The sequence below is a fragment of the Grus americana genome, chromosome 3 (assembly GCF_028858705.1).
Source record: "Grus americana isolate bGruAme1 chromosome 3, bGruAme1.mat, whole genome shotgun sequence".
Taxonomy (NCBI): Eukaryota; Metazoa; Chordata; class Aves; order Gruiformes; family Gruidae; genus Grus; species Grus americana.
Window position 1 is genome coordinate 74076838 of NC_072854.1, and position 17528 is coordinate 74094365.

Genomic DNA, 17528 nt, shown 5'->3' on the forward strand with positions numbered 1-17528 from the left:
AGAGCTCTCAGACTTCAGACCCCACAAAGCCCAAGCACATAGTCACAACACACAAGGACAACAAACAGCCTGAAGCCAATTTTGCCACCTCTCTCCTTCTGCTTCCCTCAGGTCACCTAGGTCTCACTTGTGTCTCACTCCACCACAGAGCTTCACGCGTTCAGCAGCAGAGCTACGCCACTACAGTAAATTATGCCGGTATGAAAACCACCGGCACGGCTCACACCATCCAGAGAAGGGACTTGATAATACTTCCGATAATCTCCAGAGAGACTTTTGCTAGCATTGCTCTGCCTTTGCAGAACAGTCCTTCCAAATGTTCAGGATCCCTCAGTGTGGTGCAGGCGCTTCCCATGCATCCACCCAGGTTGGACAGAAGCCAGCTCTGGTCTACAAGGCACATAGGTGTGCCCGGGCAGACCCGTCCTGAAGCCAGCGAGCCTGTGACAGAGCCTGGTATTTCAGTCAGCACAGCCCAAACGGGCACTTAAGAGCAGAGAAAAGCAGGTTCAAAGTGAACATATGCTTTTGCAAACACTTTGCTGGGTATAAATGTTCTGAGTGTTTGCAAAGAATTTGCCATGACAGATACCTGGTGGCCAGGAGGTCTGATTAAATTCTAGATATTATCATACCATTACCTGAGCCTTTTATTCTCTCTTCCTGGGAGCCTGGCAGCTGCCACCGTGTCATGAAATGGTTATTTTTGGTTAAGAACAGTCAGACCTTGTAAAGCAATAAGCTGACTTCATTTAAAGTACACTAGGTTAGAATGGATTGCCCAGATCTCAAAGAAAATTAAAAAAAAAATAAAAAAGAAAGAAGCAGTATGTAAGTTTCATAGGAGTCTGTAATGATGATTTCTTTAGACTACCAAAGAGTTCTCCAAAAATCAGAAACACAAAAGATCTGTGCAAAGAAGCTTTAACAGTGTTCCTTATAAAGTATAATGAACAAACTAATGAATACGCTACAAATACCTGAAGTATTCTATTACCCTTTGATTCTTCTGCTCAACAGTTCTCCTGAAAGAACTGCATACATTGTCCTTCCATCAACACACATTCAAAAACTGAGAAAAGCTCCACAGTCTGTCTGTCTTGTTCCTTTGTTTTGAAGCTTCTGTACCTTCGTACTAAAATGATATGGCAAACTCCGACTGAAGAAATGTTTCCCTTTGCAGAGGAGGGAGGGCAGGAGGAAGGAAGTACATGGGAAGGAGGTGGTCAACCCCTCCCTGCAGAGACCCATTCAGTATAGTCGCTGTATAATGCATACTAAGTGAGATGTAAATCCACTTCAATTAGCAAGTGTGTATGTGCATGTGCAGGAACTGAGAGAGTTACACTGCTGCCTTGGCTTCAGCCTTTGCAAGGCACTGGCAAGATCCCTCCACTATTATTGTTACCACAACAAAAAAACCCCAAACAATGAATCACCGAAACAGGCTAGAAGCTGTCAAATGCACCACCATGAAGACATGGGGAAAAAAGCTGCTTACTTCACTAGGTCTAAGATAAGGTGTTTGCTACTTACTTGTGTCTGTGGATGACAGCGTTAAAGGCGAGTCCATCTGCCCAGCTTGTGGTGAAGTTCAGAACGTTGACCTGACTGTAAGGTCTTGTAGACTGCCGAACCCAGCTCAGCAGGATCTTCTCGCTGTTGGTCTGCTGCAAATCTGACATGATGTTTTTCATGACATCCTTCACCTGCAAGACAGCAGCAACGACACCTACAGACATGTTCTCCCCTTTTCCTGCTTATAAAACCTTTGAACCAAGCTATCTCACAAATCGTGAAAGGGTCTTTCCCATGAAAAGCTATGAATCCAACTCTAAGTCCTCACATGAAATTTGGGAATAGGAGTATTCAGGCCATCTTTGCACTCTGCTGATTACAAGAACCAGCAATGCTTTATGTAATAATGACACATCACTGTGGGGTATAATATTTCTCACTGCCTTACGCTGCGGTTCCACCAGTAAGGCAACCCCAAAAATACAGCTTACACAGGTTTTCTGCAAGAAGAAGGTATCTGCTCAGCCAACAAAAGTCGTTTGCTGTTTGGGCACTACGCATCAGCATCTGCCAAAGTCCCTCCAAGTGAATTCAATGATCCTCCCAGGTACGTGGGTAAACCAGGAGCAATTCAATCTATGAGACTGAGAAACAAGCCTACAAAGCACCGTATAAGATGCAAGCCCAACACAGTTACCTAGATAGTAAAAAAAAAAAAAAACCCAAAACAAACCACAACCAAAACCCTGATAACAGAAGTGCATAAAAGCCTTGAGGAAGCAACATAAATACAATGCTTCAGCCTGAAAAGCCTCTCTGCAATTAACACCAGCAGGAACTAAACTGAAAGACTGAGTACAACTGAGCACGTATGAGAATACGTGTCACAGGAGGCAGCCAATAGACAGAGATCAGAAATCAAACACTGGCCTGCCTTTATTTACCAGCCCAAAATAGAAGTAGTATTTTCCACCACCAAAACCCCAGGAAGGTGTGTGAGAATCCCAGCAGACGGACGCACACGCTTCCTGGAAAGGGAGAGAACTTGCAGCAGCCTCTTACCTGCCAGTGCAAGATAATGCTCCACAGCAGCCCCAGCGTCAGCTTGTGATTTCCATCAACGATGTCAGTTCCTCCAATATTCACCAACTCCACCTGGAGAAGTTGGATCAACTCTATGTTAAACATTGTTATCACAGCTTCAAGTCACAACCCCACCCCATATTCCTGGCTGTCCAGCCACGTATTTTTATTTCAGTGCTCTGAAATAAAAAGTATTAAAAGAGAGAGAACCAGAGATGACAGTACTGTCTATCTGAATTTGTCATGACAACTGCTTAAACAACATGACAAAAAGATGGCACCAAAGAAGATACTCCATTGGGAGAGTTTTATCCTCTCCTCTAATATACAGATGCATACCAGCAGTCAAAACTGACCAATAGAAATGCAAATGTGAAGGATCTAATATTAAAAAAAAAAAAAAAAAAGTTAAGCAATCCTGCTTCTAGACACACTCAGAGATATCACAGAACCATGAAAACCTCTGTAACTAAGAATAGGTTTGTCCTTTCCATGAACCAGCATCCAAATGGGACAAGTTTATACAAAGAGACCAAAAGCTCAAGAGAAAAATAAAATTTTCGGGTTTCCTATATGCATGGGACCCCATATAGACTCAGTGATGGTCTAATTGAGATCATTAAAAAGACAAAAACATGGAAAGAGAGACAAGGAGATTACTTCAGTAAGTGAGAGGAGAGGCTACCTACTCCTGCATCAAGCATTCAGCCCTCAGAAGCAGCAAAGCTTAGAACGCCTCATCAGATACTCCCTTGGTGCTGCTTTAGAGTCTGAACTGAATGGGGGCATCAAGTCTCCATTCAGTCAACGCAGAGAAAGCGGCACTAACTTCCAACTGCCTTTTGGAGGGAACCGACAACAGCACACTGCATCACCACCATGCCTACAGAAATTGGGCTAGGAACAGCCGCCTATGGCAGAGGAGACAAATATCTCCCCGGATGTACGTACACATATAGCAGATGCTGCGATGCACTCCCACACAGGGCAAGTGAGGGGGTTTCATTTTTGTAAATAACCTGAGCCAGGAGCATCCTGCAGCCCCAGGGCCAAGCAGCACAGGGCCTTTCACCTCTGTGGGGAAGCTGTTTTCTCCCTTTCTCATCCCTGCTCCACAACAGCGGTACCCACAGTGCCTACCACAAACACCTCCCAGCTTGCACTGACTCCGAGAACCGTATCTGGGCATTGCTTGGGATCAGAACTGGTCACAGAGACAAAACCCGCACCGAGGAGCTGGCTAGCAATTAAACAGTACGGACAATCACAGGACAGTAACGGAGCACTGCTCTGGCTCTCAGTGCGCATAGCCTACAGCGACAGAATAGACAAGAACAAAGTTTCATTTTGTTTTAGAGGGTGTTGCTGATATATAAGAATATAATGGTATTCCATGAATATTGTTCCTCTTATCACACAATCACAAATAGCTTCAATTCTGCAAAATGTACTTGTAACCTCATTGCTTTCAGATGTCATCTTGACAATTTTCAGTTCCCCATAGGTCTCGTGGTTAGGAGAATCAAATCAAAACTGTGTTGCAAGATTAACATGGAACCACAAATTACACTTCAAAGTATTAAGGAAGCTTGTGGATTGTCCTCTCCCAATTTTTACAGCAGCTACAACAGAATCTTACAGCAATACTCTACAAATTCTAGGCATATATTTTAAAATAACTGTAAATTAAACAGGCAAAAACAGGCCAAAAGAATCACCAGTGCTGATCATTAAACAACACACTGGAAAACACTCTAGAATACAAGGAGCAGAAAGCAAGACTAAAGGTCAAGGGCACAAAAATAAAACTATTACATTGCGAGAGCTTTTTTCACCTGTAATAGAAGAAAAACACTCTTAAGAATGAGTAACAAAAACCACTTCACATGTTTTAATTGGACACTAATACTAATACTACTAATAATAATAAAAATAAAAATAATAATGAATTCGTTTTGCTATCTACACCATATACTCCACATGTCCACTCTTGCATTTTAATGATTCTGAACTAAACCAATGTTTTGCAGGATGCAGCCAGCAATCCACCTGGATGGTGAGTGGACTACTGAGCCTTGAGCAAAGGTAATCAATAAAAGAAAGCTGCCAGCAGACAGTCAGTACTGCTGACAGCAGGCTAATATTGACTACATGGAATGACTTCCAGTGGATTTTCTTATTAGTGGTATTTTTAAAACTTGGTCCACAAATGAGAAAATTTGAAATTCATTACTTCATTCTGCTCATCGGATGAATGAGGCTCACAGGATCACCTGAACATCTACACCCTAAGCTTCTCTGATCCTTGCAATATAAATGTAAACACTTTCTAAATTACCTCACAAGTTATGAATATTGTATAGCCCACAAACTCTCGGGCAACAGAACACAACTGCTTCTCAGTGGATGTCTTTTCCCTTCATCTTAACACACACACACACACACACTTTCTAACAAAGTTAAGCAGTAGGTGTAAATCATGTACGTGACCTTAACAACATTCAGCTAACTAACACCATCTGTTTACTTCTAGAAACCCAGATCCTGCCAGCTTAAGGAAGAACTAATTAATTACTGTAATTCAATATTATTTCATTTATCACCTTCATAAAATAAATCACTTTCAAGCTGGAAAGACTCATGACTTATCCTCAGAAAAAAGTTAATCAATATTTACAGTACCTCAAAGGAAAAAAAAAAAAAAAAAAACCCAACAAACAACCCACCACTAACTTTGCCTACTTCCTAGAAATATGACACTAGTCCACCAACACGGAGGGGAAATTGCAGTGTTATACAGCATGTTCGTATCACTCTTCAATCAGCAATTTACATAAATATGTCAATGCCTTTTTGCATTAGATGTATTTTATTGCCAGAATGTTCTTATCGAGTTATTTTAGTGCCCTGTGACATTCGCAAATAGAAATTCTAACTATAGAGAGTACGCTTATCAGGAATCGTTCTTCAGGAGGAAAATAAAATCACTTTACTAGAGCACTACTGGCTTCCAGGCAGTAAAAACATAAAATCAAAATAAAACAAACAATTATTTTTCTCATTTTTCTTAAAGAAGGTTTGGGGGTTGGTTGGTTGTTCTTCTGATCAGTTATGAAAGCTCCAAATTAGAAACACTCAGTACAGATTTGACACAAAGCTGACAGGTGTCAATGGAAAGATACTCCTGGATTTTGAGAGCAGGACACAAAAAACAGAGACACAAAACCTGTCATACCCTTACAGATTTTTGCACAAGTTATGCATCATTACCGGAAATTAGTTTTATGTCCTGCGAGGTTCATGAGCTGTGCATAGCAGAGCTTCTAGTCACCTTTGTTTTGGGAGCTGAACACATCTCAACAAAACATAGTTTAATATATACCATTATTAAGTTAGCATTTTAAAATTTCACAAAATTGCCAGACACTGAAATTCTACATCAGATAAGGAAAACTAAGAACAGTTTACCCATCTCGCTGAATTGTCATTATAGGTACCAAAAATCTTTATTCTCTGCATTTTGAACTCATTCACACACAGGAATAAATTAAAGTGTCTATCAAAAAGTTCTGGAAAAACATGCTCACGTTGTTCTGATGCAAGACTTGCAGTACTCGGTTGACATTATTTAAGGCGTGTACTCGTGTGGAACCTCGTTCTTTAGGCTGAAAATAAAAAGTTACAATCTGTTCACATCAGAATTAACTTCATAGATCAAACAAAATAAATGACAGCGCAAACAACAGGAAATTTTGCTTAATTTTCTACTGATTTTCTTTCTTTTTTTTTTTTTTTTTTAAGAAAGAACAAAACCCAAACATGTTCTGACCAGTTTTCATTTTGAAATTTTTGTGGATGAACATTATTCCTCAATTCAAGGCACAGGACAATCCCTGGATTCAAAATGCGTTTCAGTTCATCTTTGCTAAGTCCAGAATTTTTATTCCCAGCATCTGCAGAATTATCCACTGACAATACAACAGCAAAGTGGGAGTTCCCGGGGAAAATCTGAGGGGTTTGAACATTTGCCAGAGTAGTTGAAATTTTTTGGCTCCCAAGAGGGAACAAACAGCAATTTCTTTTTCTGGCACCAAAAGCCTGCTAAATCTTTGCACACTGGGAAGAAGTTATACTTCCTGACTTTTCCTTCCTTGTCATATCAAGGAGGAAAAAAACCACTGTGACTCTTGACAATGCCTGCCTCTCTATTTGCTTTTAATCACTGCAATTTAACTCCTGTGGCAGAACATGATCGTACTGCAAGAGCATCAAGCTGAACTTGGAACATGGTAATCAACAGAATTAGAAACCAAAAAACTCCTATTGTCTTCAGTACACTTCAAATCAGACCATAAATCATTAGAAGTACTAGTGAAATGCATCTGTCTAAAAAACAAGGCAAGCTTGCAAGGTGAAATTTTAAATGGCTGAAGGTTCCTCATAAGGTCAATAAATGAATTTGAGATTTATTATAAATAGCAAAATCAAGAATCTAATCCCAAGTGATGGCACAGGTTGCACCGTGCCTCAAGTATCTTTCTGAAGAGGCATCAATGTTAGCAGGGGAACAGTTTCAATCCCAAACACACTTTCCCAAACAAGACTTGAGTAGTTTTCAGCCCTTTCCTATCTCTAGATCACAAAGGATTTTTCAACAGAGATAAAGATTTTTGCATTGCCTGCTAGCCTTTGTCTTTTTTTTTTTTTTCTTTTTTCTGTAAGGGATCTTTCATAAGCTTATTAGAAAAAGTTCACAGGTATCCAGCTAAAGGCTGCTCTTTAAGCAGATCTGCCCAGAAGCAGATCTCTAAAAGATCTCAATTACAAATATACACTATGTGAATAACACCACTGTTCTTACCTGCTTTGCTAAACAATACGTTAACCCTCAAGAGAGCGTTACACAGCTAACTTCAGCCTGACCCTATATCCCATGGGTGGCAGCCATGGGAATTTCACTGGAAATGTAGAGAGGAAGAGCACACTACAAGCAAAATAGATTTTTAAATAAATTAAAATAAAATTTTTAAAAAAATCACATGCCACAGTTTGAGTTTTGTGTGTTTTCTATATTTGTTGGTTTGTTGATTTATTTTTTTTTAATAAATGGGAATAGGACTCATATACATTTCTCTTACCAGAGGTTTCCCCGTCAGACCCTCCAAAAGGTCCAAAAGCTTCCTTCCATCTTTCAGATCTGTGAACATGTCCTTAACTGGGGGCTTCCCACTCTGCAGAAGAAACAAAAGCAAACAAAATCTTTCAGTTCATTCTTATTTGGTACTAAATGTAGCAAATAAAAGCTAGGGGACTCTGCCAGTGATCAGGAAGGAACCCTTCCCTTCTTCAGTGCGTTTTTTTCTCCCCATTTCTATGGTCCTGTGTATCAGCAGCCTAGTGCTGAGAAACCAAATCAGCGCATCCTGGCTCACGTTATGGTAGATGTGTTAACATGCAAAGATGACAAGAAAAACTTGGCAAGTTTGAGGAGTCATTTGAGAAAGAATGCTTCGGTTTGGCTGCATCTAAAGGAAGAAGAAACTGCGGCTTTTCTGAAAAATGCTATTTGAACAAATTCTCTCAGTTTTAGAAAAGACAAAACAAAAAAGGACTTGGAATCGAGTCCTGTGTAAGGAGCTGCTGCTCTTCTACAGACTAGTAGATCAAAAGGTGTAATATATATTGAAACAAATTAATAGTTTTCTTTACCTTGGAAAAAGAAGCAAAGTGTGAAACTCAGAACTACTCTAAATCATACATTTCTAATAGTCATTTTCTTTGGGGGTGGAGGGACCCTGTACAAGAACGGTGGTAGATGACAGCAGAGTCATGTTAACCTTCTCCATGCTCCCTTTTAATCTTATTTCTTCTTGGACCCTTACAAGTTAATGTGGGAAAGTGTTACAAGGCAGGGGAAAAGCCACTGAAAGCCAGCAACTAAGTAAATACATTTGCTTTATAATATTCATCTGCTGGCTGCCAGGAGATCAACTAAGCTACTGCTTTCAGTGTCTCTCTGAAGTGCCAATTTGAGAAGAAAAATATATTATAAAAAGTATGTAAAACTCCAATATTGCCTTTATCTATCACCTTGGCTTTATAACATTGCTCTTCAGAAGGAAGGCTGTCAAAGGCCCATCTTACATGACATGAGTTAGCTGACATAGATCTCCTCTACCTTCACTTACCTCCTCCTGCCTCGACAGCTGCTAGTAATTGCCAAATGCTGGCTAACAAATCAGAAAAGGAGGGCGCTGAACTGCCCACTGAACCCTATTTCCTGGCAAATATCTGGTTTTCCCCAAAATTCATAACAGTTTTTCTTAAATGTCCACTTTAATTAGATTTGATACTATTAAAACTTGTCACAAGAAATCAGAGTTGAATAGCTGCAGAGCCATATTTTAATCTCCTGAACAGAAACATCACAGCATCATAGAATGGTTAGGGTTGGAAGGGACCTTAAAGATCATCTAGTTCCAACCCCCCTGCCATGGGCAGGGACACCCTCCACTAGACCAGGTTGCCCAAAGCCCCATCCAACCTGGCCTTGAACACTGCCAGGGATGGGGCATCCTCAACCTCTCCAGGCAACCTGTTCCAGTGCCTCACCACCGTCATCATGAAGAATTTCTTCCTAATATCTAAATCTACCCTCCTTCAGTTTAAAGTCATTAGGCCTTGTCCTATCATCACTACATGCCCTTGTAAACAGTTCCTCTCCAGCTGAGAACGCTATGGCTATATATCCTCAATAAATCTGTTGCCTTGGGTCCAGAAGTTAAAAAAAAAAAAAATTTGGATGTGCTGAAAAAGCAGAAAGATGCCTTATTTAATAGAGTGCAACAAGGGTGTCAAGAGCATACAGCCATCTTTCTTCGTTTCCCATCCCCTCACTTCACATGCATGAAAACAAGCTGAATGACTTCCTGCTTTCAGTCATTCACTTCGACAGGTCATGGTATGTTCCAGCCCTACGCAATGCACCCTGCTGTGATGGTGGAAATAATTCAGATTTGCTTTCTCAGGAGAACAGGTTTTCCATTTCACTGGCCATCAGAGCACCACGTCGTGCTGTCAGTTTAAAGAATCAGCAGAAGAGTACTGAATTATTTCTACAATCTAAGCTACTCCTTCCTGGTTTATTAAAACATCCACTATCCTCAAAACAGAGTCACAGCAATGTGCAAAGCTGCTGTACTTAGTGAAGTCTAGCAAAACGCTCTCAATGGGAAGGAGGCCAGTTCAGAGGAAGCACTTCTAGAAGCGCAGGGTGACTGCAGTTGGCTAAGAAAGGGCTGCAGCACCCACCCCGCCAAGCCCATCACCACCTCCAGTGCAGCACACTTGTCAGGAAGGCAGGAAACCTGCTCCTCCAGCTTCCCACACCCACCTGAGGGACACGTAGGCACCTGGTGGCAGAAGCCACCCAGGCAGCCCCAGCTGTCCCGTCAGGGCACAGAGCCAGCCCTCAGCGCTGCTCTTGCAATGGGAGCGGAGACTGTGCATGCGCTGCACCCTCCTCTGCTCACGCTGCCTCCTCCCACCCAGGCATTCTTTTCCTCACACCTGGGCACACATTTCCACGCCGGATCTGCTGTCCGAGCCACGTGGTCTGCAATCAGGAACATTGCTGCTCTGTCCTCCAGTGCACAGTGCAGCTGGATGCTGCCTGGCTTTCCTAGGATGCCATTAGATAGCAACCCGCTGTGCTTCAGGAAGTCTTTTACTTTCCTTTTCCAGCCAGCACAGTTACATATCCCAGCTTCCGAGAGCTGTATGACTCATAAAATTTATTAAGCTTAGAAAGGAGCTGGAAAATTATTCCATAAAACGGCAGCCCAAGTGGTGGTCCCATACACCCATTTGCCAAGAGAAGACAAGGAAAAGCTCTGGAGCAATGCTGGCAGAACAGCTATGCGTGCCCTCCCACACCAGGCACGGGCCAGCCCAGAGCCCGGCCAGGCTGCTGCCATCACCACCATCCCCTTGCAAGAAAACAGACGTAGAGCCCCATCTCTTTGCATGTAGAACCCACCACTGAGCCTACCGGGTGAGGCACCGTGGCAGCACAGAGGCAATCTGGGAACCACAATACATGACCACTAAGGCTGGACCTGGGCTTCTAGTCAGGGAGCCTAATCCAAAACAAGTTCCAGTGGAGCCAGGAGCACTCTGAGCCCCGGCTCTCCCCCACCACGGGGCACCTGGCAGGCCCATGGAGACAGCAACGAGGTGGAGCAGGCAGCCCTGGGACCAGCTCTGTGCTGGGACAGACTGGTGTGCTGCAGCGAGAGCTTGGGCTCTGCGGGAGGGCAGAACTCCTCTCCCGTGCTACAGGGCAAGGCATGGGGCTCTGCAGATTGCTTCCCCTGCCATCCCTCCCCGCAGCCATACCTCACATTCCTAACCTCCAGAAAGCAATCCAGCCTTCTGAAAAAAAGTCTGTACCCACAGATATACACTCACATACAAATAAATATACATATCTGCTGTACCTAAAAAGCAAAAGTATCTCTCTCTCTCTCTGTAGAGTCCCGCCTGGTATACCGTACGCTAAGCCAATCTAAATTTCTCCTTTTCAGAACCCATAATATTTTACTCACTTTCTACATACCTACAGACTACACAAGTACAAAGCAGTTCAGCCTCCGCCAGCATCCTGTAAGGAGCAGCAGTCCATCACTGAGCATAATGGATCAAGAAATTCAAGTATTTGCTTTATAAGAGTGACAGTGACAAACCATACTGAGCCCTTCGGCAAGGGCAAATGGCTAGTCATGGTTGCATTGATAAGTACTTAAGGAGCAGCCCACATTGTGCTAAGCACTGTACAAATACGAGGCAGATAATGGGACCTTTCTCAAAGACAAAATACAGTTTATACTACAAAGATAGTATAAGGGACAGGCAGGGACACACCACGTACCAGGACAACTGTGCCAGTTCAGGGTGTTAAACATTGACATTCCCTCCGCTGAACACTTTTCTCAGTTAACAGAAGGTAGTTTTTCTCAGCTTTGCTTATGTTTGCTGTGACAGCAAAAAAAAAACACTGGCAGAAACCTCTTCTGCTCAGCCTGCCTGAGCGGGCTTTGCCAGCAGAGCTGCACACACAGAATTGCTGTAGCAGAGACAAGGGCTTGATAAGGCAGACAAAAGAACGTAATTAACAGACTTCGCTTAGAAAGAGAGCATGTTGGTTCCCAATGCTTTAATCTGGCACTGACAGCAGGAAAGGAGCTGATTCACTTCAACAGGGGCTGGCGTAAGGGAAAGAGGAAGAGGGAAGGGAAAGTAAGGCAGAGCAAGAGAAAAAAAATTAGAGATGTAAAAGCTGGAGACAGCAGGTAAGCTGGGGCTAGGCCTGCTTGTGCTTCCATAAACTTTGCATGGTGACACATTTGTTATCCACCACAGGGCTCATTCAGAATGATCACAACCAGATCCAATCCACCACGTTACCTTTATTCCAACAAATATTTTGGTGCCAGTCTTTGTGCTAACAGGAGTAGGGAAGGGAAGAGACAAAGATGACCTTTCACTAGTTATCTACAGCAAGAAAACACTACTTCTGTTGATTCATCTCTTGTGGGGTAACAGCAGCAGTGGTTTCTGAATGATCTTTGAGCTGGAGACAGATGCTAGCCGTACACGGCAAGACCAGTCACTACGGGCATTGGCTTTGCATGTTCCAGCGAGACACCGGCACCATCTGGGAAGGAGAGCCCACGCGCAGTGATCTCCTTGCAGCAGCGGCAGCAGCCGCCCTCACATGCCCGCCGGCCAGCCGTCTTTCAGCCCCTCACCCTGGATCAGGTTTAAGAGGGTGACTCACACTTCCTTGTGTGCATCTAGGATTACTCGCAAAGAAGGGTCATCCAGGCCAGCCAATATGACTGTGCAGAAATCATTCCTTCTCTTTGCCAGAAAGCGTTCCCAGGAAATAGAGGAAGATATAAATAAAATCTGGACCAGATTTTTATAAGAATCATCCAATGCTACCGACAGTAGAAAGACCAGCCATTAGCATTTACTGTTTGTTCTACTGAAGCCGCACACACCTGCAAGGCAGCAACCTTGAATATATTTTACAGTAGAACATTCTTAACTGTCCCTATATTATTAATGAGGCGTTGTAACAAATTGAGCCAAGTTATAGAGAATTAAAGGGAATCACAAATTCTCAGTGAGATAAAGCCTCATTTTTTTTAAACACAAGCTATTATTTATCATTTTATCACAGCTATTTATGTGCTTTGTATATTATCCTTGAACATGAAATTATATGCAAAGTTCACCATTAAAGATGTTTTAATGTCTACTCAGTTGTTTAACTAGAAACATGCAGTTTTCTCTTATGTCATCATAGTTGCCTGCAGCACAGAATTTAAATGTTCTTTAAATCAATAATTATTGAACATACATTATTAGACCTAACTCTTTTCCAATAAATGAATGCCAAAGATGTTTGAGAGTAAGAGATAAGCCTCCTCTACTTCACATCCTCCTCAGTGATACTGATTCAGACCTCCTAGTGACGACAGTAAAACCAGGATGAAAGGTCCTCTCAGTTTCACAGTAATGCACGCTGGCTGTCACCAGGGAAGTAACACATATTGCAAAAGCATACGTATGACCTTCACCAGCCACCGAGGGAATATAGCAGACGAGTTTTGGCTGCTCAGAGCAGTGTTGGGAAAAGCCCTAGTTGCCATTTAGATCATGTGCCACCTCAGAAACACCAAAACACTGTGAAAAGATATAGGAAGGAGTACGTCTTGATTTTCCATCAGATTCTTCCGATCTTCCAATGCCACTTCTATGAAGATCAGAGTTGTCTTTTGTTAATTATTTTTAATTAACACATGACTATTTTTAACATTTAATAAGATGCTCAGTAACTAGGTCAAAATAGTCGTAGAGCTGCAAAGACCCTTTTATCATAGAATCATAGATTCTGGTTTGGGTTGGAAGGGACCTCAAAGACCATCTAGTTCCAACCCCCCTGCCGTGGGCAGGGACACCCTCCACTAGACCACGTTGCCCAAAGCCCCATCCAACCTGGCCTTGAACACTGCCAGGGATGGGGCATCCACAACCTCTCTGGGCAACCTGTTCCTCACCACCCTCACAGTGAAGAATCTCTTCCTAATATCTAATCTAAAACTCTCCTCCTGCAGCTTAAACCCATTACCCCTTGTCCTGTCACTACACTCCCTGATAAACAGTCCCTCTCCAGCTTTCCTGTAGGCCCCTTCAGGTACTGGTAAGCCGCAATTAGGTCTCCCCAGAGCCTTCACCTCTCCAGGCTGAACAACCCCAACTCTCTCAGCCTGTCCTCATAGGAGAGGTGCTCCAGCCCTCTGATCAGCTTTGTGGCCCTCCTCTGGACTCGCTCCAACAGGTCCATGTCTCTCCTGTACTGGGGCCCCCAGAGCTGGACGCAGTACTCCAGGTGGGGTCTCACAAGAGCAGAGCAGAGGGGCAGGATCACCTCCCTTGACCTGCTGGTCATGCTTCCTTTGATGCAGCCCAGGACACGGTTGGCTTTCTGGGCTGCAAGCGCACATTGCTGGGTTACGTTGAGCTTCTCGTCCACCAATACCCCCAAGTCCTTCTCCTCAGGGCTGCTTTCAATCCATTCCTCACCCAGCCTATAGTTGTGCTTGGGATTGCCCCAACCCACATGCAGGACCTTGCACTTGGCCTTGTTGAACTTCATGAGGCTCACATGGGCCCACATCTCAAGCCTGTCAAGGTCCCTCTGGATGGCATCCCTTTCCTCCAGTGCGTCAACCACACCACACAGCTTGGTGTCGCCAGCAAACTTGCTGAGGGCGCGCTTGATCCCGCTGTCCATGTTGCCGGCAAAGTTGTTAAACAGTGCTGGTCCCAGTATCGAGCCCTTTTTCTTGAGAAGGGGAAAATATTCAGCAGGTTGGGTGCTTAAACAATAACACTAGAACATGAACCATTTGTAACGTTCAAGTACATTCCTAGGGAACTCATGGTAACCACCTACTTAGTTTAAACTTACAAACAACACAAAGAGTAAGAACTACACTTTACCATGACCAATACAGAGTAAGAAACATGTTAAGTGCTGCTACATCATGAGGCCAGTACATGGGAACTCAATGTGGGAAACAATTCAGAAAGCAAAAAGGTCATTGCAAAAAGTAAACAACTATGTCAACAAACAATCTTGCCAATTTCTAATTTAAGACCATAGTCATTGTTTACAGAAGTATTTTTATTAAAATGTGATACTTTTTATCCATTCTCCCTCCACTGACATGCAGGAGTTCTAGGACAGCATACATAAATACTAGCTATACTGTGAGAGATGTATTTTAGTTGAGTATGCTCTACTCTACGCCGAATATGCCTGAGTAGTTGTGGCACCTCTACATGAGACTAGTAGCAAAACTATGAATTCAAATATGAAGTAAAAAATAAATGTTACAATCACAGGAGGAGAACACTTTATAGATCGAATTAAATATAACTACTAGTGCTTAAAAATAAAATAATTAGAAGCAAAGAAATAGCTATTTAAAACTCCAGATTAACGGGGGGGGGGAAGTAAGACTCATCACTGAGATATGTTGGAAAGTTTGACTGCTAGGTGACAGACATGAGTTCAAGGAGCAGCAAAGCTGAAAACTAAAGATAGCTCAATCCACAGAACACCTGAAATACTTGACTGACAACATGATAGAAGGAGGGAAAACATAAAGAAGCAAATATTAGACATAGCAAGGCAGCAAAACAAACACAAGGCATTAACAACTCTGTCGGTCTTTTTCTCCTCAGCGTATCTATTAATGCATTTACATAAGCTTACTTTATTATAATATGTTTAATGTAACAGTACTAACCTCGGCTTGCAACTAAGCATCATCATGTATCATTACCAGCAGGGGCAGTTGGTACCATACTTCTTATCGCTGCCAGTTATTTCTGCTGTAAGATTGGAATGCTATTTTTTCTCCTCTCCTCTCTTTTTTTTTTTTTTTTTAAGCCAAGTAACTTCAGATTGTAACTTGGTTCCTTACAAAAAAATTCCTGCTGACCAGGCTGACTATTGTTCTCATTAGCGATTAACAGGTAAAAGGACAGATTGTTTCAGTGCCTCTACCAGGTTCAGCTCTAGCGCCTGAGCGAGAAGGTCACACAAACACACAAACGCTCCAACAACTGGGATGGTAACTGAGACCACGAATCAAACTCTATCCCAAAGCCCAGAGCATTAATCAAAATCAGCAGTAATTACAGTCCATATTACTATACCAAGCTTTGAAGTGCAGCAAGGGAGATGGTGCCCACACCCTGTTCTTCGAGCAGAAAACAGCAGCAGTTGAGAGGAGGGAAGAAAACTGGCAATTCTCATGCTGTAGCTAAATCTGGGAGAGATCATGAACTGCTATTATTGCTTTTATGCTATAAATTAGTCATCTTTACCATATGTCACAACCTATTAGAGAAAAAAAAAGATTTATTTTCCTACATCTTTGTTAATTCACATCCTATTCAACTTCTCAGAAGGAAGGACTAAGTAATCCAGTTAAGAAAAAAAAGTAGACTAAAAATTGAATTTTTCAAGGCCAGTTCATACAAACACTATTTCTTTTCCACCCAGGTTGTTCCTCAGGTTAAGGCCAAATTTTTTATAAGCTTTGGCTATCTTTGAATGAAGTTACATTTTACAGTTTCATTCAGCAGTGGAAAACAGCAGGAGCAATTAGACTGGAGAATATTTTACTAGCAGTCAAGTATTTCCTTGCTTGTGCCACAAAAACTGAACCAGAAAAAGGACTAAAGACCATCTTAGGTGATGTCTCCTTGAACAGATAAAATTGCCTAATCAATCTTTTTGATCTCTCTTCTTGCATGACTAATACATTAAACTCCATAATTCTCCTTCCCCCAAAAAATCTCTTCTGAAATGTCTTTGGCCTCAGGTATCTCGGGTCATGTGAAATTAATTATCTTGAATAGGTATGCTTTTGTCTTTAAAAAGATTTATCACATTTGCTAAGAGTCAGCAGTGGAGCAGCAAAATATCTTCAGAAGTATGGGGTCTGACATTTACTATTATGGTAAAACAACCCCTAGAGGAAAGGAGAAAATTAAGGAGGAAAAATGGTGGAAAAGTTCTATACAGCACACGACCCAGAAAGTTAGATAAGACTTTGCAGTTAGCAAATGAATTAATGCCCAGCATAATGAGGGAAGGACTGTTTTAATTTTAAGATGCATGTAAAGCCATCACATCGCAAAGCACTCCAAGTACAGCTCACCAGTTTGCCTACTGCCCTGTCTTCTCTCATCCTTACTTTATTTGGTGTCCTTCCAGGGGAGGGGACCCGTCAGAGCCCAGGAGAGGAAACGCAGAGGAGCCCCAGCACCGAGCATTTGTCTTCTCACAGGCTAACCTGGACCTCAGCCCTGGAGGATGCAGCCTGCTCCCAAGCTGCACCTCAGCCTCTTCGCTCTTTAACCCTAAACTGAAATAGATTTTGGAAGACTGCAGAGCAGGAGACAGCTTAAGATGCTGTTAAAAGCATGGGAGGTCTGGCTTTACCCACACTGGCAGGTCCTAGCTCCCAGCCCTGCCAGAGCTGCAGCTGCTGGCCAATGTAGATGTCAGGGCCTGCAGGATCAGGATCACGCCAATACATGCAACAAGAATGCTGCAAATGCAGAAATAAGACTGTATAAGGCTTCCACATATAAGAAGAATGAAATTGAGAGCTTGCACTGGAAAGAGGTGGGAGTACATGACGAAAAGGGAAAGGAAGCACAGCTCTCAGGCATGCCAGGGCTTTGAATGCAGTTCCTGACACCTTGGAACAATGCCCCCGGTTGGCTCCGTTCAACAGCCATCCATACCCAAGGCTTATGACTGGGGGGCGGGGAAC

General features: G+C 42.7%; 1 protein-coding gene across 6 annotated transcripts in view; it reads right to left on the reverse strand.

Annotated features, from left to right (window-relative positions):
* Positions 1 to 17528, reverse strand: part of UTRN (utrophin) — a 389659-nt gene that overhangs the window by 304815 nt on the left and 67316 nt on the right. For 5 of the 6 annotated variants that reach the window (XM_054819386.1, XM_054819387.1, XM_054819385.1 and 2 more), the window contains 4 exons: positions 7740 to 7832; positions 6189 to 6266; positions 2581 to 2673; positions 1537 to 1709 (listed from right to left, as the gene is read on the reverse strand). In XM_054819386.1, the coding sequence (XP_054675361.1) occupies positions 1537 to 1709; positions 2581 to 2673; positions 6189 to 6266; positions 7740 to 7832 (437 nt within the window). Of the gene's footprint in view, positions 1 to 1536; positions 1710 to 2009; positions 2169 to 2580; positions 2674 to 6188; positions 6267 to 7739; positions 7833 to 17528 lie in introns of those variants that run through there. The other variant, XM_054819389.1, reaches the window with a different exon arrangement.